The 26,703-nt window shown below is 53.8% G+C and overlaps 1 protein-coding gene across 6 annotated transcripts in view; it reads right to left on the reverse strand.

Moving 5' to 3' along the window:
• ANKS1A (ankyrin repeat and sterile alpha motif domain containing 1A) overlaps positions 1-26,703 on the reverse strand; it is a 178,351-nt gene that overhangs the window by 10,250 nt on the left and 141,398 nt on the right. For all 6 annotated transcript variants that reach the window (XM_019456827.2, XM_019456830.2, XM_019456826.2 and 3 more), the window contains 5 exons: positions 21,941-22,007; positions 16,629-16,735; positions 1,746-1,844; positions 779-931; positions 559-666 (listed from right to left, as the gene is read on the reverse strand). In XM_019456827.2, coding sequence (XP_019312372.2) covers positions 559-666; positions 779-931; positions 1,746-1,844; positions 16,629-16,735; positions 21,941-22,007 — 534 coding nt within the window. The remainder of the gene's footprint in view (positions 1-558; positions 667-778; positions 932-1,745; positions 1,845-16,628; positions 16,736-21,940; positions 22,008-26,703) is intronic.

Below are 26,703 nucleotides of genomic sequence, written 5' to 3' on the forward strand. Positions count from 1 at the left end.
CTCTCTTTCTCTCTCTCTCTCAAAATAAGTAAACATTAAAAACAATTTATTAAAAAAATAAATAAAACCACAGGTTCTCTAGCCCACCCCAAGTGCAGGGATTTTCCTTCCAAAGACTTGGGGAGGGCACAGGTCCCACTGTGGATTTCAAGTCTTGTTTCAGGTTCACGTCAGACTGCTGGAAAGGGGGCTCCTCCTGCCCCCTGCCTGCCCCACTGGCTCTGTCACCAGCAGCTGCTGGGATTTCGATATTTGCTGTGCTACTTTTTCTAACATTTTACTTTCTACATATATTTAAACAGAATCCTTTATTATAGGCCCTGTCAAGCTTCTGATGTAGATGGGAGGCATGTAATTGATAAATGACCAGCCCAACAACTCCTGCTCTGTGCTCCTTGGGCCCAGGGGCAGAACTGGTCCAACAACAAGAGGGGAAGGATCGTTCACTCCCCTACTATAGAGATCAGAGTGTCTCTAAAGAATCTCTCAAAAATTCTCTTTAATTCCTAGCAATATGAAGAACACCCACCGATCCCTTTCCACCCCTCCCCAACTCACTCTCAGCTGGGAAAACCGCGGGGGCTTCTGGGGTGGCTCCTCATAGGGCCTGTCTGCGAGGGAGGCGATGATGCGCTTGCGATGGCCGAGCAGGTGGACTTTCAGGACCTGGGCAGGGGTGAGAGGAGGGGTCAGGCCACACCTACGCCTGTAGCTCTCCTCCCAGCCCCAGGCCGTACCCTCGTGGGTCAGGTCTGGCCTGAGCAGAGGCTACACTCACGTTGACAAGCTCCAGTTCCCAGAGGTTTTTCACAGTGTCAATGGAACTGTAGCCACTCGACAGGAAGGAATGGACGTAGTCCTGCAGACCGAGGGAGTCCAGCCAGGAGGGCACTGATGGGGGGCTGTTGCCGTCATAGCCCAGAGCTTTCACCTGTGGGGCAAGAAGGGGCAGTAGGACTGACATCTCAGCACTCATGGGACAAAAGTCCAGAGGACCAGAGTCTCCTCCCTTCACACAGCCCTTTGTACCACTGCTCTGGTCCCGGCTCCCCCATCTGGGGTCACCGGAGCATTCCAGGGTTGGGGAAGACGGCCCTAGTGGATACAGCTCGATGGGAGAAAGGTTTGCAGAGGGGTTCCCACTGAGCTATGACAAGGTCACAGACTTGGTGGGACAACATGGTATGTTCCTGTGAAGTAGGCACTGGCCCCACTGCTGGGACTTGTTCATGCTTCCCCAGCTCTGGGTACCCTGGACTTAGCACCACCATAGTCGAGGGGGAGAGGCTTGGGCCTACCAGCCCCTGGCTCCCCCAGGGAAAAACTGCCTCCCCTGCTGCCCCGAGCACCCCTCTGCCTTTCCTGGGGAGGGGCTGACGTCAGGGGTCGGTGCAGGCTGGCCTGGTCTCCGGTGAGTCAGGAAAGACCCCAAGAGGCTCCAGGTGACAGGCCAAACCTGTGGGTACCAGCTCCTGTGCTGGGCAGGGGTCTGGAGCCTCCCTCCAGAGCCTGTACCGGGTCCCCAACTGTCCTTAGTCTCTGCTGAGTCTCCGGGCCCCGGGACTTGGCAAGAAAGTAAACAGGCCTCTGTGCTGCCCGCCGTGTCCCTCGAGATGAGAGACAGACAGCCTGTGGCGATCTGCGTGCCCTGGAGCCAAGCTCCTTCCCTATTCTGGGTCCAGGTGGCGTCGGGGACAGGGCCCTGTCTCGGCACAGGCCGAGGCCACCGAGCTGTCAGCGGTCACCTTGGGCAGGGACCGTGCCGCCTGGAGCAGCTTCCGCCGGTGCTGTGGGTCACTGATGCCAATCTCCCGCAGGTCTTGCTCTTCCATCACGTTAGGCCCCTGGAAGCAGAAGAGGTTCACGTGAGCGTCCTCGTGAACAGGTGGCTGACGGCAGCCTTGCGTGGCCCCTCCTCTAGCACGAGCGCTGAGAGGGACGGAGACCCCGAGCTCCCCAGGGAGGCCGGGCCAGGCAGCAAGAGTCTTGTGTAGGCAGGAGTCCGAGGTGCACAGCACACAAGGCTGCCCAGACGGCCCACTCCCGCCCGAGCGGCCCCCCGGCGGGCTGGGCAGCGCCGGGGCTCCGAATGTGCACAGGGCAGTGACGCGGGCCACAGCCGAACCCGGGGCGGGGTCCGGCATGTCAGGCCCAGGCACAGCCCTGGCCCCACTCTGTGTCCACGCGCTTCTCGGGGGCGGGTTCCACAACCATCCGAGGTGAAGGGCGGGTGGACCAGCCCAAGCTTCCTCACAGACATGCTTTCCTAACTCGAAGGCTGCGACAGCCACGTCAGGTGGTCAGCCAAGGAACCAGCCTCAACCCAGGGAGGAGAGGAGTCTCAAAGCGGAGAGATGTCAGAGAAAGTCTTCTGGCCCCGGGAGCTGGGGGGGTGCCAGAGTTGGGCCATGAACCCGACCCCTGACGGGGAGGAGAGGGAGGTCTGGCACTCACTGTGCACGTGCCTGCTAGATGACAGGCCCCAGAGCTTGTGACCCGGACACACCAGTTCACACTCACGCCCCTGTGCGGTGGATCCTTTTCATCCTCGTGTTAAGGATGCAGAAAAGGAGGCAGGGAGGTCAGGAACTTGCCGAGGCCACACATCTGGCGGTGGGGCTAAGACCTGGCTGCTCCCTGTCCCCAGCCTCTATGATGAGGCTTTATGCCTCACAGTAGCGTCATCAGGTAAGTCTTTTCAGATTATGATCCACGAAAACTCGCGCATTCTGCCCCACCTTCAGCCACAGCACCCCGCCCCCCCCCAACACAGAGGCAACTGGTACCACTTTTCTGGATGTCCCTCTGAGGCCAGTTTCCTTCTCTCACAAACGGAATTCTTGTACAACTTGTTCAACACCTTACTCTTACTACTTAATATACAGGCATACCTCAGAGATCTCATGTGTTTGGTTGCAGACCACAGCAATAAAGTGAGTAAAGTGAATGTTTTGGTTTCTCAGGGCATACCATATGTTTACTATGCTATATCGCCTATTAAGTATACAATGGCATTATGTCTAAAAAAGTACATACCTTAATTACAAAGAACTGCTAAAAAAAAAAAATGTTAACCATCATCTGAGCTTTCAGTGAGTTACAATCACTGATCACAGATCACCGTAAAATAATAATAAAGAAAAAATTTGGAATATTGCAAGAATTGCCAAAATATGACACAGACACACCAAGTGAGCAAATGCTGTTGGAAACATGGCACTGACAGACTTGATCGACGCAGGGTTACCACAAACCTTCTTCCGTTTGTAAAAAATGCAGGATCTTCCAAGTGCAATAAAGCGGAGCACAATAAAACGAGGTACGTTTTACAGGTATACAGGAGATTGCTTCACATCAGGATATTTAGACCTGCCTCTTTTTTTAAAAGCCGCATGATCATCCAGGTTAGGGACCTATTATAAATTATTTTAACTAGGTCCCTGCTGCACGATGACTATTTCCAATTCCAGCTTTTACAAATAGTACTGCATGAATACCCCCATATGTGCATCATTTCTGGGACAGTTATCAAGAAAGACTGCTTGGTCAAAGGATATGTGTGTCTGGAAGTCTAACACACATTTATATTCCCATCAATGACACGAGTGCTAGATTTGTCACACTGTCGGCAACAATTGCAGAGAAATGGCTTATCACTGCACACTTCCTATTGTAAAAGCATCCCACTCACAGGGGAAGCTTCAGCACCTTTTCAGGTTTTGTCAAGTATTTATTTATTTTTATTTTTTACTTGAGCGAGAGAGAGCACGTGTGCGTGTGTGAGCAGGAGAGAGAGAAAGAGAATCTTAAGCAGGTTCTCTGCTCAGCGCGGAGCCCGAGGTAGGGCTTGATTCCACGACGCTGGGATCATGACCTGAGCTGAAACCAATGGCTGGATGCTCAGCCAGCCGAGCCACCCTAGGCGCTCCTTATCTATCAGGTATTTACATTGTGATTCCTGCCCCACTCCATGTTCTACAGGCTTTAGACTTGGTGACCCATTTAATAAAAGGGACTATCGTTACCCCCACTTTATAGCTCAGGAGACTGAGCCTAGAGAGCATGAACAATTTGCAGGGTCACACATATGTAAGCATGGACCCAGGATTCAGCCCAGCTGTTTTGTCCATACGCTCTGGGGCCACATGTGTGGGGGACAGCCATACCTCCTTTTCCAGCAATTATCCCTTTATATCTTTATATATATATATATCTGGAGGTACTGATCTTTTCTGTACTTGATTTGTAGAAATACATTAAAAACTAAGGAAATCAGGGCATCTGAATGGCTCAGTCGGTTAAGCATCCTACCTGGGCTCAGGTCATAATCTCACGGTTCGTGGGTTCAAGCCCTACGTTGGGCTCTGTGCTGACAGTGTGGAGCTTGCTTGGGATTCTCTCTCCCCTCTCTCTCTGCCCCTCTCTGATAAGCGCTTTTTCTCTCTCAAAAATAAATAAAAGTAAGGAAATTAACCTATTATCTGGAAATAGTTAGACATTCGTTTTTTCCAGTTTGTCACTTCTCTTTTGACTTTCATGTTGGCTTTGTTCGTGCAGAAATCTATTGGTCTGTACCTATATCCCGTAGAGCTTCTCTTAGTTCTGTCAGGCTGAGAAAGACCTCCCCTCTTCAAGATTTTTAAAAACAATTCTTGCATATTTTCTTCCTGTAATTTTTCATTTTTACCATTAAATCTTTAATCTACAATTTTTTTTAAGTGAAGTTCAAGAGTCAGGATTCAGTTATTTTTTTTCCTAGGCAGCAAGCTGTCCATTTCGTTAATGAACTGTCTTTTCTCTACCAATCTGAAGTGACCTCTGCTGTGTCCTAAATTTGTGTGTTTCTGGGACTCTTTCTGGACTTTCTATTTCCATTTAAGCAACTCGGGCCAGCGCATGCAGACCCTCACCTGGCAGTCTCGCCTTTGTGCCTGAGCCACGGTGCATGTTGGCACAGTAGCCCCCCCCGGAGCCCGTGCATGGTGACAAAAACCTTTGCCCCGCAGAGGACCCCTTCCAAGGCTCAAGAGAGCCCGGGGAGAGAGCTCTGAAGCCAGACCGGAAGCTCTCCTGCTCAGGCTGCAGACAGAACACACCCCTTCGCAGGGGCACCAGGGAGGCCTGGGCCTGTAGAAGGCTCCATGAGACAAGGGTACCACCCTCTCCAGGTCTGAGGCCAGTTCCTGAGTCACCCCAAAGTCAGGAGTCACCACCCTGAGTTCCTGCAGTCCCTCTGGGCCCACATCTACGGTGTGCTGACGGGAAAGGCAGAGAGAGGTGGCCTCTTGCCCAGACTCTGCCTGACGATGAGTCCTCACCTGGTGAGGACACGCACTGGACTGACCGGGGCACCTCAGAGATGACAGCACTGCAGGGAGTTTCTGAAATCCTACCGTATCCCCAGCATTTACTCATAACCCTTCACACACTTTTAGGGCAACATTAAAGCTGAACTGAAGGCCGACAACCGGGAAAACCGGATCCAGCTGGAGACAGGGCCTTCATTAACCCGTCAAGAGGACTAGGGGGCTGTATGCGGCAGTGAGAAGAAAGAGGCAGAGGTAAACCAAACCAAAGTAAAGGATGTGACGGAAAATCAAAGCAGGTAGTTGCCAGAGCATGTCCAGGGTGCAGGCAGGGTCTCCTCATTTCCTGCACGTGCCACACCTACATCCTCTCGGATTAGTCTGCGTGGTGACTACGAGGTGTTACAAATCCTCAAAGGCAAGAAACATTCTGGAAGTTTCCACACCCTCTTTACTAAAGGGAGGAAGGGACCACTGCCTTTTGGAACCATCTTCACAAGAAGGGCTGTGGGGGAAAAGAGACTTTTTACTTTACCTTCTATCACGTTAATGTTTATACCGAGGGCTGCTATCTTCCAGGCCCTGTTGCGAGCCAGCAATTAGGGAGCTAAGAAAGCAGAACAGCTCATTAGCCTAAGCATTTCTGTTAATAGAGATTTCTTAGATTTTATTTTTTATATGTTTATTTTCGAGAGAGGGAGAGAGAGAGCGTGCGTGTGAGCAGGGGAGGGGCAGAGAGAGGGAGACAGAATTCCAGGCAGACGCTGCACTATCAACACAGAGCCCGATATGGGACTTGAACTCACAAACCGGACCTGAGCCGAAATCAAGAGTTGGATGCTTAACTGACTGAGCCACCCAAGTGCCCCGGTTTTCTTAGGTTTGAAAAAAGTTTCTAATTCTAGGAGAAATCTGAAACATGTAACTAGTCGACACTCAGCCTGACTGGGTTCAGTCCCTGAGGAAGGCAGGACAGGAGGACAGAGGAGGGACAGAGTACCAGTGCCTCCCCGTCCAGGGCTCTGCTTCAGCCATTCCCTGTCCTGTTCCTCCCTCCTTGCAACCAGCTGGCAGGCGTTGACTACGGCTCCTCACTTTACAGGCCAGGAACCAGGTTTCACGGCCAGTGGCGGTGCCAGGATCCCACCTTCTTGGCCACATCCTGCTCTCTACACATCCAGGGAAGAGGGCAGCAAGAAGCGGTCGTCAGGGTCACTATGCACAGTAAGTGCACGTTCTGCTGGTCTTTGTGGGGGAGGTGACATGAAGAGATGCCAGTGAACCCGAGTCCTGACCACGTCCTGGCACTGTGCGGGGACTTTGCCTTCATCGCTTGAAAAAAACCGCCCAAAAACCTTTGAGATAGGAACTGCCCACATTGCACAAAGAAACTGAGGCTCAGAGAGCAGGAGTGACATATGCGAGGTCACAGAGCTTGTGAGCTGCAGAAGGACAGTTAAACGTCCCTCTGACGAACTCCAAAGTCACGCTCCAGGCTCCTTCTACTTGTTTAGGGAGGTGGGCTCTGTTGAAGACAAAGCAAAGCGTGGAAGGTACCTACCAGCAGCAGCAGGGAAGCCGTCCCAGGGCTGGGGACGCTCGGGCTCTGGAACTAGGGTCCCTGCATAGAACTTCCCTCCCGCCTCCCTGCCCTCCACCTCCGGGGCCGGGGCAGTGCTTCCACCTGTATAGAATCCCAACTCTTAGCGCTGCGTGGGCCCCTAGAAGTGGGTGAGGGGAAGGGGAAGGCCTGCCGAGGCCTCACAGCGAAGGAGAAGCAGGGTCAGGATGTGGCCCAGGCCTCTGCGTACACAGCCCAAGCCCTGGGCCCAGGAACAGGCTGACTCAGGGAGAGGCCGGCCCATCAGAGCTCAGCTGGGGCAAGCGTGCCCCTGGACTGACTTGCACATACACCATCATTCCTGGGTGTCCTTCCCTGAGAAGGCACAAACGAGAAGTGGCGGTACTTTCACTCTCCTTCAGCTCAATCTATTTGAAAGGCCTCTCCTTCCTACCAGTATCGGTCACTGGGCTCACCAATGGGCGCAGAAGATGGCACTTTCAACAGGGGCGCGTCGGTGCTAAGCGGGGTCTCCAAGGCCCAGATCCTGCGCGTAGCTCAGTGGATGTGTGGACAGAGGGGAAGACAGGGGCCATGGGAAGGGAAGGAGCACGGACAGCAGGAACTGCCTCTGGGAGTCGTGGGGAGAGTCCTGGCGGAGGTGGAGGAAAGGGCTGTTGCAGGGCCCCAGTCCTTTCTCTCTAGCTTTCTCTGGCCCTCCAGGGGTCTCTGAATATCTTCAGAGTCTTCCTGACCATATGACTTCAGGAGAAGGAAAGATCCTGTTGCATCCTGAGAGGTATCACACTTGTCAATATTTTGCTGGAATTTTCTTTAACTGTCGGGCATGTCTTCATTCAACAAATAGTGGAAAAGACCTAAGAAGGGAACATTTGGAGTGTGGCACATTGGAGTGGATGCTTCTCAGCCAAAGGGAAAAACACTGAGCTGCTGGCTGAGGGTCCTGAGGCTGTTACGGGCCAGAGGTGCCTGTCTCACTCACGGCTTTGCCGCCACCTGCATCTAGGGCAATGCCTGGCATGTTGTCCGCGCATAATAAAAATCTGTTGAATGACTAAGGATACTTTGGAGGCAACAACACGGATATAAAAAGAAGAGGCTGAACAGCCAAAACCAGTGCTGCTGACTCCGTGATTGTGGTCTTTTGGAGTCCTCTGCGAGGGAAGAGGATGAGGTCTGGGGAGAGGTGGGGACGTGCTGGGGTGGGGAAGGGGAGCCCAGGGACGTATGAGCTGGGGGGGAGCAATGGCGGGGTCCAGAGGGAGTTTCACAGGGAGGTGGGAAGAGGGCAGAGAAGTGGGTCAAGAGCTCCCCAACTGAGGGAACAGCACAGGTACAGGCAGCTGTGACAAAAGCCACCCTGCCTGGGAGCAGAGAGAAGTTCCAGGAGATGGAAGTGGGAAGGTGGGCCTGGGCTGGAGGGCTGTGCCAGGGAGTTAGCTGGTCCTGCTCAGGGCAGAGGGAAGCTATCCTTTTCGTCACAAGGAAGCTGAGGTTCAGCAAAGGACTGACTTGTCTGAGGTCACATAGCCCTGTCCCTGCCATATTCAGGTTACAGAGCTGCCTCTTTCCCAGCTCAGAGAAGAACCAAAGCGGAGAGAGGGCAGTCATTTGAACTTCACCCTATTTGAACACCCTTCCTGACTTGTTTCCAGGCATACAGGGCTCAGCATGCCCCTGGCAAAGGGTCTGAGGATGCAGAGGTGCGAGCCTGGCTTACTGGAGGGGGGCCTGGGAAGCTGATGCCAGACCTGAGGATCAACGATTTACGGAAGCCCCAGCCCAAGCCTGTCATGAAGGCACGGCATGGTGCTCTGCCCCCCTCCTGAGGCACAGGGTAGCACTCAGGGCAAGAAAGGGGGTCTGCCACCAGCAAGCCCCGACAGGTGGGAGGTGAGGCTCTAGCCTAGGCCCATCGCTGAGACGCAAGGCCAAGGGATGTTTCAGTCCCTCCTCAAGGCAGACAAGCCCTCAGCACGGAGGCGCTGGGCAGACCCCCGGCACCCGTTCTGGTCACTGTTTTGCTGGGGCCCTGATTCTGTGGCAGACCGTGAGGTCAGCCGGGCTCTCCGGGGGCTGCCATACCCGCTCCCCCTCCTGTCAGCTGGGGATCCAGGACCCAGCAGTTCGAGCAGTTTAAGTCCCTGAAGCGCGAACACTGCAAATTCTCCACCATGCTCAAACTCAGCCCTTGCCCTCTCAGGAGGGCAGGGCCCACAGGCAGCCTGGGGGGGAAGCCCAGACTGGTGTAGCCGCGGCGAGCAACAAAGCCCTGCGCCTCCTACTCACTTTCTGGCCCCTCCCAAAGATCCTTCCCGCTCTCCCCTGCCAGGCCCCTCGGGCCTCAGACTGCTTGGGTCTGCTCGCCCCCTCTCGCTCCTGGTCCACCTGTGCAGGTACCCGTGTGCCTACTTAGTACAACCCCAGCCTCAGAAGGCAGGCCTGGCTTAGACCAGGGCCCTGTGTTCGGCAACCTGCACCCCAGGTGACCGTGCCCGGAACGGCTCCATCGCTGTGGCCGGTACGTGTCCTGGGAACCGCCAAAGCCTGCCTGCGGCAGAGAAGCCAAAGTGCCCAGTGGCGGGTTAAATCACGGGGCGCCCATGTACTGGAGCGTGTGCAGTCACTGCAGCTGGTCACGAGAGTCCGTTAAATGTCACAGGGAAAGGTGTGCGTGCGACACAGGAGTATGTGAGAAAGCAGGCTTGATGATAGTGTACCTGGGCATCCACCTCTGGGCCCAGTGATGGCCAAACGTCCGCCCCTCTGGGATCCGGCCCCCACTCAAACAAAGGCAGGTACGGTCTGGTGGAAGAGGGTCTCCTGGGCAAAGCGGTGCTGGACTGGCCTCCCAAGAAGGTTTATCATTGCCCCGAAGTGGTTTCCAGACTTTCTGCCTGGCCCGCCCCTCAGGCCTCATTTCTGTATTCAGCGTGGCCGCTTTCATCTCAGACATTCACCGTTTCTGGGGCTGAGGGCTTTCCGTGTGCCAGCTACCACATGCAAGGCAGCTGTGGCATAAAGAACCCGTTGGAGTAAGAACTGAGTTCAAATCCCGACTGCGCCGCTCCAGGTTCTTAGAAAGTTAGAACCTTGTAAATAGGATCAAGCCCTCCTGCTTCGCAGGTTAAATAACAAATCCCATGGTGCTGAGCGCTCAGGGACCGGGTGCTCAATGAGTCTCGTGTTTCTCTGTTCGCCTCTGTCTGGCCCGGCCCCGCTGCCTCCCGACTGGGGCTGTGTCGCATCACTTCCCAAACGGGCACCTTCCCCCAGCTCCACACTCTCAGCAACAAGAGCGGCTCAGCCCTGACCCACACCCGCTACTCTCCTGGTCACCCCTGCCCCCTGCAGCACAGACCTGCCCTCACCTGGAGAGACAGAACTTGAAGGTGACAAATGCAACCAGTTCTACAGAAGATGAGGAAGAAGCACAAATGCTACCAAGTCCCGTTTCTGACGCCAGAGGCCCCTCCACCCGCCAACTTCAGGAGGGTCCTCAAGGCTGCGGCAACAGCACAAGCGTCTGGGACTCGCCTGCCAGTTTCACGGAAACAACACCCCTATGCCCCCTGTCCTCCTGAGCCAGTTCTCAGTGTTCCCATTCTCCCAGTACCAGCACAGCATCCTTCCATCCATCTGCTGCCCGCTGCCCCTGGACACCTGAGCCTTATCTGAGGTCAAGGTGCTTCATTCACCCCCCAAATAAACAGCGTAAGTTACCCAGGCCCAAGTCAGCCTGGGGTCAAAGGGCTCGGTCCCCAGACCACCCAGAGCAAGCTTTACGTCTTCGTGGGTCTGAGGACAAGGCCAATCTGATTCCCACAGAGCACGGTTGCCGCCTGGCCTCCACTGCAGAGAAAATGCCGCCTTGCTGCCTTACATTCTTACATTTGTAGTCAGTCTCAGTTGCTGTTACCCGTCACCACAGGTAACAGTGTGTCCCCTTCACAGCTTATGCCCCCATGAAGTAGGCAGTCAAGTGAGACGCCATGGGACAGGGGGACATATGGGGGCGCAGAACAACCTGCCCAGAATCTTATGAGGGGACCTGGAGGGAAACCCACATCTCCCACCTCCCTGATTCCCTCTGCAAGTAAGTAGAACCTCAACTTTTCTCTTGAGCCGTTGCCCCCCCAGTTCACGTCTAAGTGTGGCCTCAGCAAGCTGCTCAATTTCACTGAGAACATGAGGCAGGGATGCCTACCATCCCCGACCCGTGGTGGTGGCAGCTGCAGGGCCAGAAGGGCTTCAGTGCCAAGAGCTCACTGGGGTCTGATTCCCAGCAGCTTTTTCCAGCCTTCTGGAAGTCGAGTGGCCCCCAACACACAGGGGGCGGATGGAATGGTCTGCCTGGTCCAGACGGGCACCTGCAAGTGATGCCAGGTAGCACTAGCCTAGCTCACTGGCTCCCAGGCCCCTTCTTTGGGGGGACACACTGAGCACGAGGCCCAGACACAGCATGTTCCTGGGCAAGCAGGTGTGGGACTAGAGTGGGAGGTGGGGGCACCACTCTGGGCCTAGGAGACTTGCTTCTAGGACAGCTCAGCCGTGTGCTTGAGAGGCAACCTTGGGCAAATGACTGAGTCCAAGAGTCCTCAGTGTGGTGTCTATGGACCCCAGGAGTCCACGGGTGGGCTTCAGGGATGCCTGGGAACACCTGAACTTTGACACGTGGCATGAGGAGGTCTGTGCCTCTGACAGAGACACGTGGACCCCGGGGCCCTGCCCCCTAGGCCTCACTTCCCGCACATGCACACTGCTGGGGGTTGGAATACGTGAACACTCGGACGTTCTGAGGGGCCAGCACAGAACCCCCTGCTGCTGCTCACACTGAGATGTCCGCAGCCAGAAGCTACAGAACAGGAGCTGTTCACCTGCTGCACACATCTTCAAGGGCAGTTAGTTAAGTTCACAGACGTGAAAACAGTTCTCAGTTTCTTCCACTGTAAAGGCGGCCGGAGAAGGACAGAGCACACAAGGAACACAAGTGGGGGCAAACACAGTGGGACTCCAGCTGCTGTCACCCCTACCCCGGAGAACTCCACACCATCTGGCAGAGAGAAAGGAAGAGGGAGAGCAAGAGGGTACGCGGCCTGGAAAGAGGCCCAGAGTGAGCCTGCCTCGTCTCAAGGTAAAAGGGCCCAGCGGAGACAAGGAAGTATCTGGTGGCATGTCAGTCAAGCCCTGGGACCCCGCGAGGAGTTAAGTGACCACAGAACTGAGTCAGTCCAGGAAGCAGGATCCACACTGTCCAAGAGTATTCCTTTTACAGCCCGGCTCCACTGACCCTCCGAGGCCCCTAGTTGAGGAAGCCTCCCTTTCAGGCCATGCCTCACTCTGGGGCACAGAGAATTCTAGTAGTTAGAGGGCTATGTGGGGAGAAGAGGGGGCTAGGGCAAGTGGAGAGGAAGTCGAGGCAGGGAGGCATCCAGACAGCAGTGCCAGGGCACCCCTGCCAAGGCCAGAGAGGCCCCTTGAAGCCTGAGAGAAAAGAACGCAGAGGGAGGGAGCTTGGGAAGCCAGGGTAGGAACCCAAGGGCATGGCCCCACTGCGGACAGAAAGCCGGCCTCTGGGGCTAAGGAGTGAGGAGCTAACGCGGGGAGCACACAGGAAGAGAAGCTCCGGGGTCTGGGGGTCAGGCTGGAAACGTCACGGAGGCCAAAAAAGAATGACCTCCTCCCCAAGCCTACGCCTCTCGGCTCTCTCAGGGCTTGCTCCTCTTCACTGGTCATCCCTCCCCAACACACTGGAACAAGGTGGCCTGGTCTCAGAAACAGACAGGAAAACAGTAGGAGCCTATCCGTATGTGGTGGAAGCCTGTGGAGAAATAAATTGATGGGAGGAGCAAGAGGCCTCCGTGACGATGCTGGCCGTAAGAGGTGACGGGCCTGTGGCTCAGTCTGTGTCTAACCCATCCTCCGCTGGCTGCCAGACTCGTCTCCATTTTCCGTTTGTCTGTCATCCAGCACAGCACCCACCACGCGCCCTCTCTACCATGCCCTGCCATCTAAGGTGCACCCCGACGCCAGGGCCTCTCTGCCCGATGAGGGGAACAACCCGATAGCCTCCCATCGCTTGGCTGTCAAGGCCCCTTGCAGTCGAGCCCAGCCCACCCCTCCTGCCCAGCCAGTGGCCTGCCCTTCACTGCACTCCCTACACTGGCCTCCTTACTCACCGCAGATGGCTCAGGCTCCACACTCGCCTTTCCTCTGCCTGTGTCTTTCCAAGCCCACAGCCTCTGCAGACCCTCAGACAGCAAGTGCAACCCAGAAGTTCAAAGTTGGGACAGATCTGGGCTAGCATCCCAGCCCTGCCCCTCACTGGCAGTGTCTCCACCCTCTGGGCCTCACAGCCCCATCTGAGCCCTGACCAGCAGTATGCCCAGGGCTGTGAGCCAGCTCAGCGCGGGCACTGGGTCCATGCCTGGGGAGGCGGGTTCTCCTCCCCTGTGCTCCTGCAGCACCTACACGCCTCACCATAGTACTTAACACTTGGCCGCTTGGTTGTTTTAATTGCTTTATGTGCCTTGTTTTCCCAGCTGGACCATCAAGATCTTTAAGACACCTGCATTATTTGCTTTTCTGATTTTGGATCCATTCGTTGTAGGAAATGCAGAAAATCTCTTATGTTCCAAATAAGAGAATAAAGCCACCCACAACCCTCCTCAGATAACCACTGAAAACGTTCTGGCTTATTCCCTTGTATCTCTTGTGCAGAGATGTTGTCTTTTTTGAAAGTTAAGATCATGTTGCCTATGGATTTTTGTGTCTTGATTCCTTCACTCAACGTCTGCCCACATCAGACATTCTTCAAAAACAGTTTTTTGACACCCACCTAACGCTCCAGCATGTGGAGCACCATCACTGACTCCACTGCCACCTCTGTGAAGGGAGGTCAGGCTCGGTCCCCAGATATGGAGACTTGCACCAGCACGCTTGGAGCTTCAAACTCGCCAATCACCAATTACCTTCCTTCCGTGCTGATTAAATGCATTTCCTCCCTTGTCCTAAGAAAGCCCATTTCCTGTGGACAAGACTTACGGTGAAAAACGGAACTGGCTGTGATGAGCGAGCCAGTGTGGTGGGCTGGCCGGCAGAGGCAGGAGCTAGATTCCTGGGCCCTGTCTCCCAGGGTCTGGTGTCAGCCCGATCAGCCTAGGGAGCACGTGGCAGCCCCCACTGCCCCGGCCCCGGTCCTGACCCTGACCCCTCCAAATCAAAGGCCCTTTCTGCCAGCAGGCAAGAGAGTATGAATAAAGTTCAAGGTGCAGTGCTTATCCAGCTCAGTCATCACATCATAGGAGGAACAACCCAGAACAGGAGGATGTTGGACCTAGACAAGATAAAACGCCAGAGGCCATGACAGAAAGTCTTCAGTTTTCTAAAGGGTTTAAGCGTGTTCTCTGTGGCCCAAAAGACAGAGTCCACAAGGACTCAGACTTTGACTAAGCCTGAGCAATGCAAAGAACAAGTGGCTACTACTTTGTAAGGTGGTGGAATTCCCTGTCGCTGCAAAGTATGATGGCCGAGATTGTCTGGAAAGGAAGGCACAGGTGATTAGACCACATGATGACAAAGTCCCTCCCACCCCAACAGGGAGGAGCTGGACCCTGTCACAGGGAAATTCTACAGCAGTGCCTGGTCTGTGAAACACTCTTAGTGTCCAGATGTTCCTCCTACCTCGAGAGCTTAGCTCTCTGGAAGCTACTCATGCATCTTGTAGAAGTTTCCAGGGCATTTCACAACGAAGAAAAACATTTGCAACCTACTGAAAACCAAACTACACGGAGATATACCATAGCTAACATGATGGAAATTATACCATATGCAACGAAAAGAATGTTTCTCAATAAAAATGCCCTTTCTTGTGTGTTTTTTTCCTTTTTTTCCGGTTGCTAAAACAATTAGCCTTACAGTCCATCTGGCAATTTACATGTAATTACCCAGGATGCTCTGCATGGCTCCTCAGGCCACTCTAGCTACCGGAAGTAATGTGCTCAAGAGAGGTGCGATCAGCATTCCTTCCTGTACAGACTCCACCTGCCAGCGCCCCGCTGGAACTGAGACAGCAGCGATGAGGAATAGCTCGTACCCAGGGCAACAGGAGAAGCCTGGAGGGCCCTGGAAATACTGAACTGCTGGCCTCCCTCCATGAGTGTCCTTCCCCCAAAGACAGACACGTGGTCTAGCAGAGTCCCTGCACCCTCCGGGATGGACATTTGGCTCAGGGCCAGATTTACCAAGATGCCCGCCTAGCTACTTTCTTTCTGGGTGTGAGCACAGGAAGGGGCAGGGAAACAGTTTTAAAGGAGTCTTGATGTTCAACAGTTGGGAACCTTACTATTTCCAAAAGTAGAAGAAGGAGGGGTGAGAAGTTAAGAGCTCAGCCTCTAAAGTACTGAAGCACAGGGAAGGGACAGCCCGCCTCCCTTGCCTGCCTGCCTGCCAGCCAGTCTGGTGAAGGGGTATGCTCGGAGAGTGAAGGCCCCCCAACACTCAGCACCAGGGGCCAAGTGCCCCAGCTCGCTGGTTGAACCACCACCTCTACCCTGGGTTTGTCGGCCTTCCCCCAGGAACATGGTAAGTCAGGGGTTAGGTTATAAGAACCATAAATATACTCAGTTAATGTAAGAAAAAAAATTGCTATTTAAAAACCCAAGACTCTTAAAAGTTGAAAAGTAACGGCCCTAAGCTGGCTTTGGAAGGGTGGCCCAGGTGAGGCGGGCCTGTCCCAGTCAGGGTCCCTCCCGGCAGCTCCAGGCTAGCACCCTGGGCAGGCTGCTATTCGGTAGGCACAAAATGCAGCCTCGTTAGTGGGAACTCCAGAGGGACCCACACTGGAGACGGGAGCTCTGGGCCGACTGACCCCCGCCCCTTCACCTCACCACCTCCTGGAGGGGTTCCAGGAGAGGAATGCTCATGGGTGCCCGAGCCACTTTCTGGACTGAAAGAAGATGCACTGGATCCTAAGCCCAAGGCCCCAGCCAGGCCCCACTCCACAGGGAGCCTGAGGAAAGTCACCCGGATTTTTCTTTTTCTTTAACACCTCGTGCTTTATAGGAAGACAACACAAAATTATACCTCAGAAAAGCAAGCAATCCTTCCAACCACCAATTCAGCCTCTCCTCTGGGTCATCTCTGAGGTCACGAGTCCATGAGGCTACACAGCCACATTCCCCACCCTAGCCGCTCAGCCTGGGCTGGGCTGGGCAGGGAAGAGGCCTTCCTGCTGGACCAGGCTCCCTGCTTCAGCAACTACCTGCTTGATGGCACCATTCTGGGGAATAAAGGAAACTTCTGGCATCCAACAGAGATGGGATGGAAAGTCATCACAGGGGACCTGGCTGTCCTGTCCACCAAAACTCCCGGCGTCTGATCCAGAACAAGACCCGCCTTGAGGCCTCACTGCACGACATATGTTCTGAGGTCTGAGAGGGAGACCAGCAAGGGGCAAAGGTCTACAGTCAGGGACCCTGCCTCTTGGGATGCAGACTTGCAAAGAGCTCTCCCCATAGAACCGTTTCTGGGAGCAGAGTTGAGGGAGACCGAGTTTAGAAAGAAGGCACATGACAGTCGGCTGACTTCCTGGATGTCTGAGTCACTTCATTCAGCTCTTCGCTGGGATACGGGGCTACGCACTGTTTAGCACTCCAGCAGGGCCCACGGGAGACCAGAGAGGCGCGTCTCCGTCTCCGCCGAGCTGCACCCCGCCCCCGAGGAGGCCTGCGGGCACTTACCAGGAAGCGGACATCGTCAAAGCCATTCAGAAGCAACTTGCTCTCATACTGCTGCAGCCCAACCGCCTCCAGCCACTCCCCGACGCTCTGCTCCAGCGTCCGCGAACCTGACGAGAGAGGAATCGGCAGACGCTTGAAAAGGGAAAACCCATTAAGGCGGTAGCAGCGGCACTCTGAGGAAGACAGATGGCACTGCCACATCATGGTCATTACCATAAAGCAGCCAGACTATGTACAAGAGACCAGAGAGCAGAGGACCCGCAGCTCCTCTTCCGGGTGCAGGCCGAGGGCAGGTGGGCCCGGGCCGCACACCCACCCACCCCCTCAAGTCTGAGCTCCTCCAGGGCTGCGGTGGCACATGCACGGTCTCTGCCCACAGGTCAGCGTTCACACTGAGGTATTTCAGGAAGTCTGTTCCCACGGGCACTAGAGGGGCTGGGGGCTCCTCTCATCCATGCAACTTCTGGAGCCCCCGCGGGGCCGTGGGCGAGGGACAAGTCCTGTGACCTTGCAGCACAAACCAGTCAGGAGAGAGCACGCGTCTTCATGCAGCTGAGGGGCACAGGCACACAGCGAGGGCTCCGGGAGGGAAGCAGCGGCGGCTGTTCACGGGACCCAGCACATGCAACACAAGCAGCACAGAACCCGGCAGGGGGAGAAAAGAGACTTTTACTTGTTTTCCCCCAGCAGTCCCGGAATAAGCAAACCATGGCCACTGGCCCTTTGTGCTCAGAGGCTCAAGGCAGAGGGGGCCGAGTGCTGCGCACGGGCCGGGGCCCGGGGCCCGGGGATGGGGCTCAGGTGTGGCCCTGCTGTGACGGCGACATCGCGCTCCCCCGGGCTGCACGGCCAGCGGGGCCAGGGGCCCAGTCCACAGCTAGACTCTGGCGGCTGGCGAGCGGGGCGTCTCCCGCGCCAGGGTGCTGTCTGAAGCGCTGCCTTCCCGGGCCGGGCTCTTTTGCCGGGGCTGGGCATTCATCTTCCTCTTCTGATAGTGGCTGTTCCTGTGACTCGCCTGCCTGCTCAGGTGGAAAGCAGGCAGGCAGATCCAGTTCTTGGCTAAAGACGACAAAACCCGACCCGATGAAAGAAAGGGAAAAGGGAAGCGGTCCTCTGTCAGCTGAGCTGTGACGGCTTAAGTCTATTCACATTCGGCGCTGTGCTCTCTCTGGCTGAGTGACACAGACAGCAACGGTCTTCCCAGGGTCTCCGGATCCTGATGTTCTCCTCTGAGGGCCGGCAGGGAAGGGACGACATGTATCTGCTCTGCTCCTCGGCCGGACGGGGGGGCGGGGCGGGGAGGAACAGAGTTCAGCCCTCCCTGCCGACCTGAGCGCCTAGCCCCCACCTACTTCTCTGGTTCTCATGGGCAAGAACAGATGATAAAAGAAGGAAAAAAGGGAAAGGGAGGAAAAAGAACCAACTACAAAGACATCACCTCCAGAGAACTCTTGACACGGTGAAAGTCATTCTCTTGTTCTCGGCACTTTCTGCCCTTCAAGGCAGGCCAAGGCCAACTGGCTTGGTTATCTGGGAGCCCCCGGTGACCCACTGTGCTAGGCTCCCCCTCCTCTGTCCTCTGCAGAGCAGCTGGTGGTCAGGGACCCGGTGGCCTCCCGATGCACGATGCAGCAGCACTCCAAGACGCTGGGTCCCCTGCCCTTGACTGGGGCTGTCTGCTCCAGGGAACCTAGGCGGCGGGCTCTCGTATGCTCACGAAGTCAAGTGTCCCTGGCTGCTGATTCATTCCTGCTTGTAATCCCCCAGCCGGGCAGCTGTGGTCCTGCCTGCTGCCGGTGGATGTGTGCGCTCACAGAACCGCAGCAGAGTGCTTTGTCTGGAGGCTCCTGGGCTCCACGCTGCCTGCTGCCGGCCCCACAGCCCTCGCTCGCTCTCATAATGTCTGGCCCTCCCCTTCTCCCCTCCCCACCCTCCTCCCTTCCACGCTCAGGAAAATACATCAGGGAGCGGACATCGGAGCAGAAGCCGCTGCTGCCTCCGCTGAGGGAGAAGGACACAGCAGCACAAGCATCACAGCAAAATGACAGGCTCCCCAGCATCTCCTGTCGGCCAACACACATGCGTCTGAAAGGCGGAGACGGGGAAACCCTACCTGCAGCTCGAGGGGCTGGAAACAGCTTATTAAGGAGAGAGAAGGCACATTCCTATAGTTTTGGCCAACAGTGTCTCGGACAGCCAGAGAAGGGGACAGAGGAATGACACCGCCCTGAGGGCACAGCCCACAGGTTAAGCGACCCCCTGCTCACCATGTAAGAAAGACCGTGCCTCTCTGCCAAGAGAATAAGCCATGTGGTGTCACAAAAACAGGTGACCAAATAAAGACATTATACCTAATATTCCTCAGGTGAGCAAGCACACTCAGCAACTCGGGAAGGGACTTCTCCTGGGGCCTGCCGGAGCCCCGGAGAGAAGCGCCAGGCCCAGAGCAGGCCCCTCGCTATCTAGAGGAGGAGGGTATGGGAGGGGAGGCACCAAGGAAAAGGGGGAGCCGGGACCAAACCCCAAGTACAGCCATGAAGACAGAAGAGGTCACATGTAGAGACAAAGACCCAGGGACCACATGTCACCCTCTAAACATGCTGGGGGACACCGATAGCTCAGCAGGCTGAAGACGGTCCTGGCAAAGAAAGGGCTGTGTGTGCAGGGAGATCAGGCCCCAGAAGGAGCCTGCACTGAATGGCTATTCAACAGCTAAAGCGGCTGGCTTTAGCAGAAGAAAGCAAATGATCTCTTGCGCTCCACAGACAGGCTTTTGTGGAAAGCAGCCAGAGTGGCCGGGGCCAGTGGGAAGGCTTCCCCTCCCTGGACTCCTCAGAGTGGAATGAGTTGTGAAACCTGTCTGTTGGGGATTCGGGTAACTAGCTCCAGTGCTGGCAGCTCAGGGTCCCAAGGTCCAAGACGAGAGTAAGACTCCAGTTCCATACTGGGTCTCGTCCTATAGAACACGATCCTCTGTGAAACCAGTCACGCTGAGCAATCCTGTGCTTAGTTAACAGCTGCCTGCTGGAAGGCCTGCTCCTCCTCCCAGGCTGGCAACCCCAGAGCCCAAGTCTCTCCTAGATCCAGAAACCTGAGGACAATCTGAACCCTACACGTGACCATTCAAAACAAGCAAGAATTCTGCTCTGGCCTGAGCTGAAGGCTGGTGCTCCCTGAGGTCCTGGGGAAAGTCCCGTCCTGACCTGTCAGATAGAAGACAGAGCTCATGGGCAGACCTGAGTCTACTTTCCCCATGCTTCATGGCCTGGCAGCAGTGCAGACATAGCAGGCTGGGGACTCTGCAGCATGAGTGGGGGCACCCTCTGTTCAGGTGGCTGTTCTCGTGTGCCCACCCTAGACGGTCCTACGCCGCTGTATGGAAGATGGTTCAACTCAGCAGTGCTAAAACAGGACTGTGTGTCGGGACCCGGTGACCTAGGGGGGAAGCCAGGCCAACTTTCACCACTCACACAGGTTCGTAGGGGTAAGAACTAGTGGGTGGGACCACCAGGGCCAGGAAAGAGCTCAGTGTCATCACTTCCAAAGAGAAGGGCTCTTGCAGAAATGTGTTTTCCAAAGGTGCTGCCACATCTCCTGATTTATCAAAGTTGAGATACTGACCCAAACTCTCAAGCACGTGCATTCCTTGGACATACAGGGGTACAGGCAAGCAGAAAGCTGCTTCAACCGAACGGACTGCTATCGATCCCAGTCCTGGCTGTCCCCCAAGCACGGTTTTGGAAAACGGTAATGGTGTTTGTCTCAGTACTGAACATCTACTCCCAACAAACATTTGACTCTTGATGAAGGCTGCACACAACAACAGAGAGGGAGGCTGTCTGTCTGTTCTCCAGCACGTGGAGACAGAGCCACAAACGCTGAGTCAGAAGAGCCACCCCTGCAGACCCCAGCGTAATCCAAGACTGATGACTACGATGGGCCACACCCAGCTGGGCCCTCTCTTGCTAAAAGCCAGGGAAACAAGGCTGCTGGAAGGTGGCTCTGGGAACCCAATTGGAGACGTGGTGGAGGGAGACAAGCAGATGCACCTCCTCCCTAGGTTTTTTGATACGGGTAAGTAATTATTTCATGGACAAAAAAAGAGCCTATCTACCATTTACCTCTTCTGCTCAAGTATTTGTATATATTAGTCATTCCCAACAAACCTATGAGGTAGGTACTATTATCCAAAGGTAGATAGGGAACTGAGGCTCAGAGAGATTAAGGGACTTGCCAAAGACCCTCATACATCCAGAAGCCGAATTTGAACGTGGGGCTGAGGCTCCAGAGCCCATGCAACTTTCACAAGCACCACAGCCTCAGCAGCTCCCTTCCCCCAGTGTGCACACTTGTCCCCACCCATCTGACTCCCTGATAGGGCCAGAGGAACCAGAAGTGTCACCTGGGCTAAGAGGCCAGTCCTGCATGCAGCCTCCTGAGTGAGCGAGGAAGCCCTTCCCTCCAGCTGGAGAGGCATTTCCTCAGGGATGGTGAGAGGCCAGGCCTCACTGAACTGACTCGGCCCGGGTGCTCTGGTGGCAGAGGGAGGTCTGCAGGTGCTTGGGGGATGGGGCATGAGACTTGCTCTAGCTAACAGGTACCTTTAGAAATGTCCCCTCACCTAAGAAAGTAATACAACCACAGGTCTGTTATCAAGGAAAACAGCTCAGATATGGCCTCTCTAGCTCCCTGCTTCCAACAAAGGAAATCAAGGCTGACCACACCCCTAGGGCTTTGAAAAGAAAAGAATGCCGAGAGTAGCAGTGACCCAGGATAAAAACGAGTGACTAAGTAAATGGAAAAATGCAGAGACAGACACAAGGAGGGACAGCAAAGCCAACCCCTCCAGGTGATGCAGGCTAACAGTCTGAGACCACCGAGCCAACCCAACGCTCTGCCACTGCCGTGGAGCAGCCGAACGAGAGCTACTTTCTCACGAGGGGTAAGTGCCAGAGTTGCCTGGGAAAGTGGACAGACAGAAGCCAGAGTGCACTCCAGTTTAAACCAATCGGAGAAAACCTACATTTACAAAAATACTTCTGGACAAGTGACAACTGTTAACTTAAAAAAAACCTTCTCAATAGGTGGCCTAAAATGCAGTTTCCCCTCCAATGTGTAAGAAGAGCCCTCGGCCTACAATAACAGCTCGATGGGCCATACAGATACGTGTCTGAATTGCAGGAGCAGGACGCGGGCAGAGGCTGACCTCTCTCACCCACCAAATGTCTGTCTTCTGTGCCAGAGGAAAAACCTGGGCCAGAAAGGAGCCAGAGGTCTGTGTTCCACGGGAAAGCGGCTGCTTGGTACGATACCTGAGATCTTCTGTTGTTCCTGAGAAAAGTCAATCCCTTCTCCAATAGAGCTCATGATTTTCTCAATCTGAAACGGAAGAGAGAGGAACAAAAAGGAGAGGCTGTCAGGCTTCAGTTAAACATTGCCGGCTCACTATCAGTGCACAGGGCAGTTGGTGTGTGTGGGAGTGCTCCAGGTCTCTTCCAGATGATTCCAAGGTCCAAGCGCCAACCTGCAAGGGATCAGAACTCTTTGCTGCTCATATCAAGAAAGGCCCTTCTGTGGCCACAGCCCAACAGGGACTAAAGACACGCTCCGAAAGGAGGGAGTGGGTAACAACCTGGGCTCAGCTGCTGGAAATGCCGAAAAGTCTTCCTTCCAAGGCATTTATATATCCCTCCTGCAGCACTTCCCCCAGCCCAGCAGAGACTGGACAACAGCAGGCCAGACCTGGCACATTTCACTGCTCACACCAGAATTTAAATTCCATGAGAATAGAGACTTTGCCAGCTTGGTTCCATGTGACACCCCAAGTGCCTAGAGCAGTGCCTGGCAAGTCCTAAGCATTCAACAGATAATTGGTGCTGCCTGACTGCCAGCTCTGAGGTATGAGGACAATTTTTAGAACTGAGACAAGAAGAGAACCTCAACATAGGAACCTCTTAGAAGTGAAAGTGAGGCAGGCGTATAACTCTGATTAGAGGATCTTTTGATGCAGACATGTACCCTTCCTCTGGACCACAGCAGGGAGAGCTGGTCTCAAAGCATCCGATGTCTCCAGCATTGCCCCCTGTATGGACCACCTGTTCCAGCCATCTGGCTTTGGTCACCCTGAGCCAGAGCCAAGCCCCCCACTCCAGGAAACCTGGCCAGGGGCAAGACAGGGCAGCAAGGAGGCGGACACCTTCTCTTCCTCTCCTCCTCTTTTGGGATGCAGTGATAATGAGCTCATTCATGGCTCTTTTTCCGAAAAGAATGTTACGAGAACCTTTTGTACCAGGGCTTGGATGCTTTTTCCTCTAAGTGCAAGTAAGGAGCCTGGGTCTGACAATCAAAAAAAAAACAAAAACAAAAACAAAAACAAAAACAAAAACAAAACTCCAAAACACAACTCTCCAGCCAGCTTCCAGCTGGCAGACAAAGACAGCACATTTGACAGCGGGCAGAAGAGCACAGAACAAACACCATCCTTCCCTTTGCAGCCGGGAGCTGTAGCTATTTTCCTCCAGCCACAGAAAACTGCCTTTTAACACACACTGTGAACTCCATCCCTGAGCTCAGCAAAAGCCAAGGGAAACACAACACGTCTGACCTGTGGAGCAAATGGAGGTGTGCCTCTGCTCACCAGCCCCACAGCCCAGAGGCAGGCACGGAAGCGGGCAGCGCCACCGCAGGTCTGCCCTGTCCCTTGAAGAAAATGTCTTCCTCCTTCCCTTCCTAATGCATCATTCTCTTTGGCCTCCGCATATTTCAAGAACTGCCTCCTTCAACAGGCAGCCTGGTGCCGCGTGGGAAAGACCCACACGGACAGGCAAGCACTTTCACGCTTTCCCAGCTTCAGTGCTGACTCTACAAAAACAGGGATGGGTCTTGGGGCGCCTGGATGGCTCAGTCGGTTGAGCGTCTGACGTCGGCTCAGGTCATGATCTCACGAGTTCGCGCCCCCCCGTCAGGCTCTGTGCTGATAGCTCAGAACCTGGAGCCTGCTTCCTATTCTGTGTCTCCCTCTCTTCCTGCCCCTCCCCCACTCGTGCTCTGTCTCTGTCTCTCAAAAACATTAAAAAACAAACATTAAACATTAAACAAAAACAAACCAGGGATGGGTCCTGCCTCCTGTGAAGGGTTGTTGTGTGGATTAAAAGTAGAGCTTACGTAGAGCATCTAGCCAAAGGCCTGGCTCACAGAAGATGCCCGATAAAAGGTTCGTGTGCTTTCCACTTCCCCTCTTAGAGCTCCATTCAACCTAGTAAAAACCTAGTTAAAGTCGAAAAAAAATTTTTTACTTGTATTTTTTGACAAGTCATACATCCACAAGATTCAAAGTTCAAAAGATACAAAGGTTATTCAGAGAAGTCTCCCTGTGCCTGTCTCCCAGCTGTCTGGCTCTCCTCCCTGCAGGGAACCAGTGTAACCAGTTTCTCAAGTGTGCTTCTAGAGCTGTTCCAGCCACATGTAAGCAAACATATGAAGGTATTCTACCCCCACACTGACAAAGGCAGTCTATATATGCTGCTCTGCATCTTGTTTTCTCTATTTAGTAATACATCTTAGAGTTCTTCCCACAGTTCATAAGGACATTTTTTTTTCTTTTTCTTTTTAATAGATAAGATATGTCACCTTATTTATTCAACCAGTCCCCTGGTGGTCACGTATGTAGTTTCCAATCTCTTCTCATTCTCAACAGTGCCATGAAGAACACTGTTCTACATACATGTTTGTACACATGGTTCCCTCTTGAGAGTTCTTCCAGGCACAAAATCTTGAATTAGCAGCAGGGACCCCACGGGTCGTGTAATGCCAACTCCCACCCCATGTCCGATTTTGCTAAAGGCCTTCCAGAGATAAGGCGTTAGGTGATTATGATGATCACTGACTCTCCCAGTCAGTTCGCCTTATATGCAGAAAGTGCCAATTTATAACATCTGTCTTTTTACAGATTGAAATCTTTTTTCTTCTGACTTCAACCCACTGGTCTGGTTATTGCCCTAGAATACCTCCTCTTCCACAGGAAAGGCTTAGGGATATTTGGAGACAGGCCAAGCTGCTCCCCCACCCCCAGGCTGCACTACATGACACATCAGTGCCCAGGTCCCAAAGCCTGGGCTGCCCAGATCATAGAAGCCTCCAAGCTGGGCAAAGAGCAGGCACTCCATAGATATCTGTTGATGTGCTTTCCTTTTCCTTTTCTCTATTTACAGGAGAAAAGCAGGGTGCTCGAGATGAGAAAACTTTTCTCTGCATGGGGGGAGTGAATGGGTCCTTATCCCTGGAATGGCTCCACCAGGCTATGGATCTCTCTTCCAGGCCAAAGAGGGTGTATGTGGGAGAATCACCACTGAAAAGGCCACGAGAGTTGGAATAAAGCATGTTTTACTTGCCATTTTGCCCCCTTGGGCTGGCTTGTGTTAAACAGGGAACCTACTGAATGAATGAAAGCCGGGGAGGGAGGGGCCCATTTACTTAAGAGCTAGCAGAGAAAAAGCTGTTTTCCCAAGGCATGCAGAGTGTCGTGGGTGGAAAGAGCTGAACTGGAGGACGACCCCAAGGTAGCTTTTAATATAAAATCAAGTCATCTACGGTACCTATTTCATGATCATCATAATCACCTAACACCCAAAGCCACAGTTGACCTAACCAATCAGCATCTCCTGGCTGCCCAATTCATTGGCCCTTTGCCAAAGGGCCTTTTGAAATCCGAGTGAACAGAGTTGAACACCCTGCTGCTTCTTTGCTCTGTTCCTTCCTTCCTGCTGGCCCCAGGAGTCACCCTCACACCCACTACAAAGGGCCAGGAACAGCCCACGTTTCCACAGCCCACCCTCTGGCAGGGTATGCAAGGACACTCTCACAACTATTTCATTGAAACTGTACGTGTCGCTGTCCTGTGAACTGGAGTAGCTAAGTCACGCTGAGAAGATTCTAGTTTATAGAGGAACTAGGAGTACTCGGCAGTTTACTGACAGCTTACAACCCAGCACCCCTTCCTGCCTCGGCAGAAACACAGGGCTGGGAGGAACATGGCAATGAAAAGGTCCTGTTTGGGCAGAGACCGGCAGGTGTCCGCCCTGACACCATAAGCACAGAGCTGTCTGGGACTGTGATCTTCCCCAGGGGCTGGGGAAACAGGGAGGAGCCGGATCTCCTCTCTCCCTGCCACACCCTCCAAGGCCCTGAACCAGCAGAGGGAGAACATGGTCATTCCAGTCTAGACAAAGAGGAGCTGACCGAGAAAACAGACACCATTCTGATCTATATACTTTGTGTAGTTTAACCATTTAGGCTTGAGTTTAAAAAAAAAAAAAAAAAAAAAAAAAATCTGACTAAGCTGTTTTCTCAGAAATGTTCTGCATCTCAGGGGACAAAGCAGGCAGGTGTAATGTCCTGGAAGGGCACAGTTCAATATTCTCTTTTCTATTGTTGAGGTTCAGTGACCTTTTGGGGGAGAGACGGACAATGGTCACGCTCTAATACTGCACTTCACATAAACTCTATAGGGAACTTATATTTGTGTTTGGTAAGGCCTGAGCATTATCGACATAATGGATACATGTACCTTAAAAATGCTTGGAAATATTCCATTTTCAAAATATACTCAAGGTTATTCTATTTAGACTCTCCCCTCCTGCCCCCACCAGGGATGTATGAAACATATTCCCCATGTGGCTGAAAACAAAAATAACTCAAACGCTAGAGACACCGCTGCTCACATCTTCTGACATGTGCTTGTTTAGAACACAGGATTGTGTGGTGCTGGGTGGCTCAGCCGGTTGAGAGTCTGACTCTTGAGTTCAGCTCAGGTCCCGATCTCACAGTCGTGAGATCAAGCCCCAAGTCAGGCTCCACGCTGGGCACAGAGCTTGCTTCAGATTCTCTCCCTCTCCCTCTGCCCCTCCCCTGCTCTCTCTCAAAAACAAAAACAAACAAACAAAAAAGAACACAGGATCATGGGTGGTGATATTCCGTATACAGATAAACAGGTCTCTATTCCCTATCACTACACCCTGGCTTTGGGGAACAAGTCAGATTACAACGGACTTTTCAACGTGTATCAGGAGTGATGGGA

This window comes from Panthera pardus, unplaced genomic scaffold, assembly GCF_024362965.1.
Source record: "Panthera pardus isolate Hobbes unplaced genomic scaffold, ASM2436296v1 HiC_scaffold_17, whole genome shotgun sequence".
Lineage (NCBI taxonomy): Eukaryota > Metazoa > Chordata > Mammalia > Carnivora > Felidae > Panthera > Panthera pardus.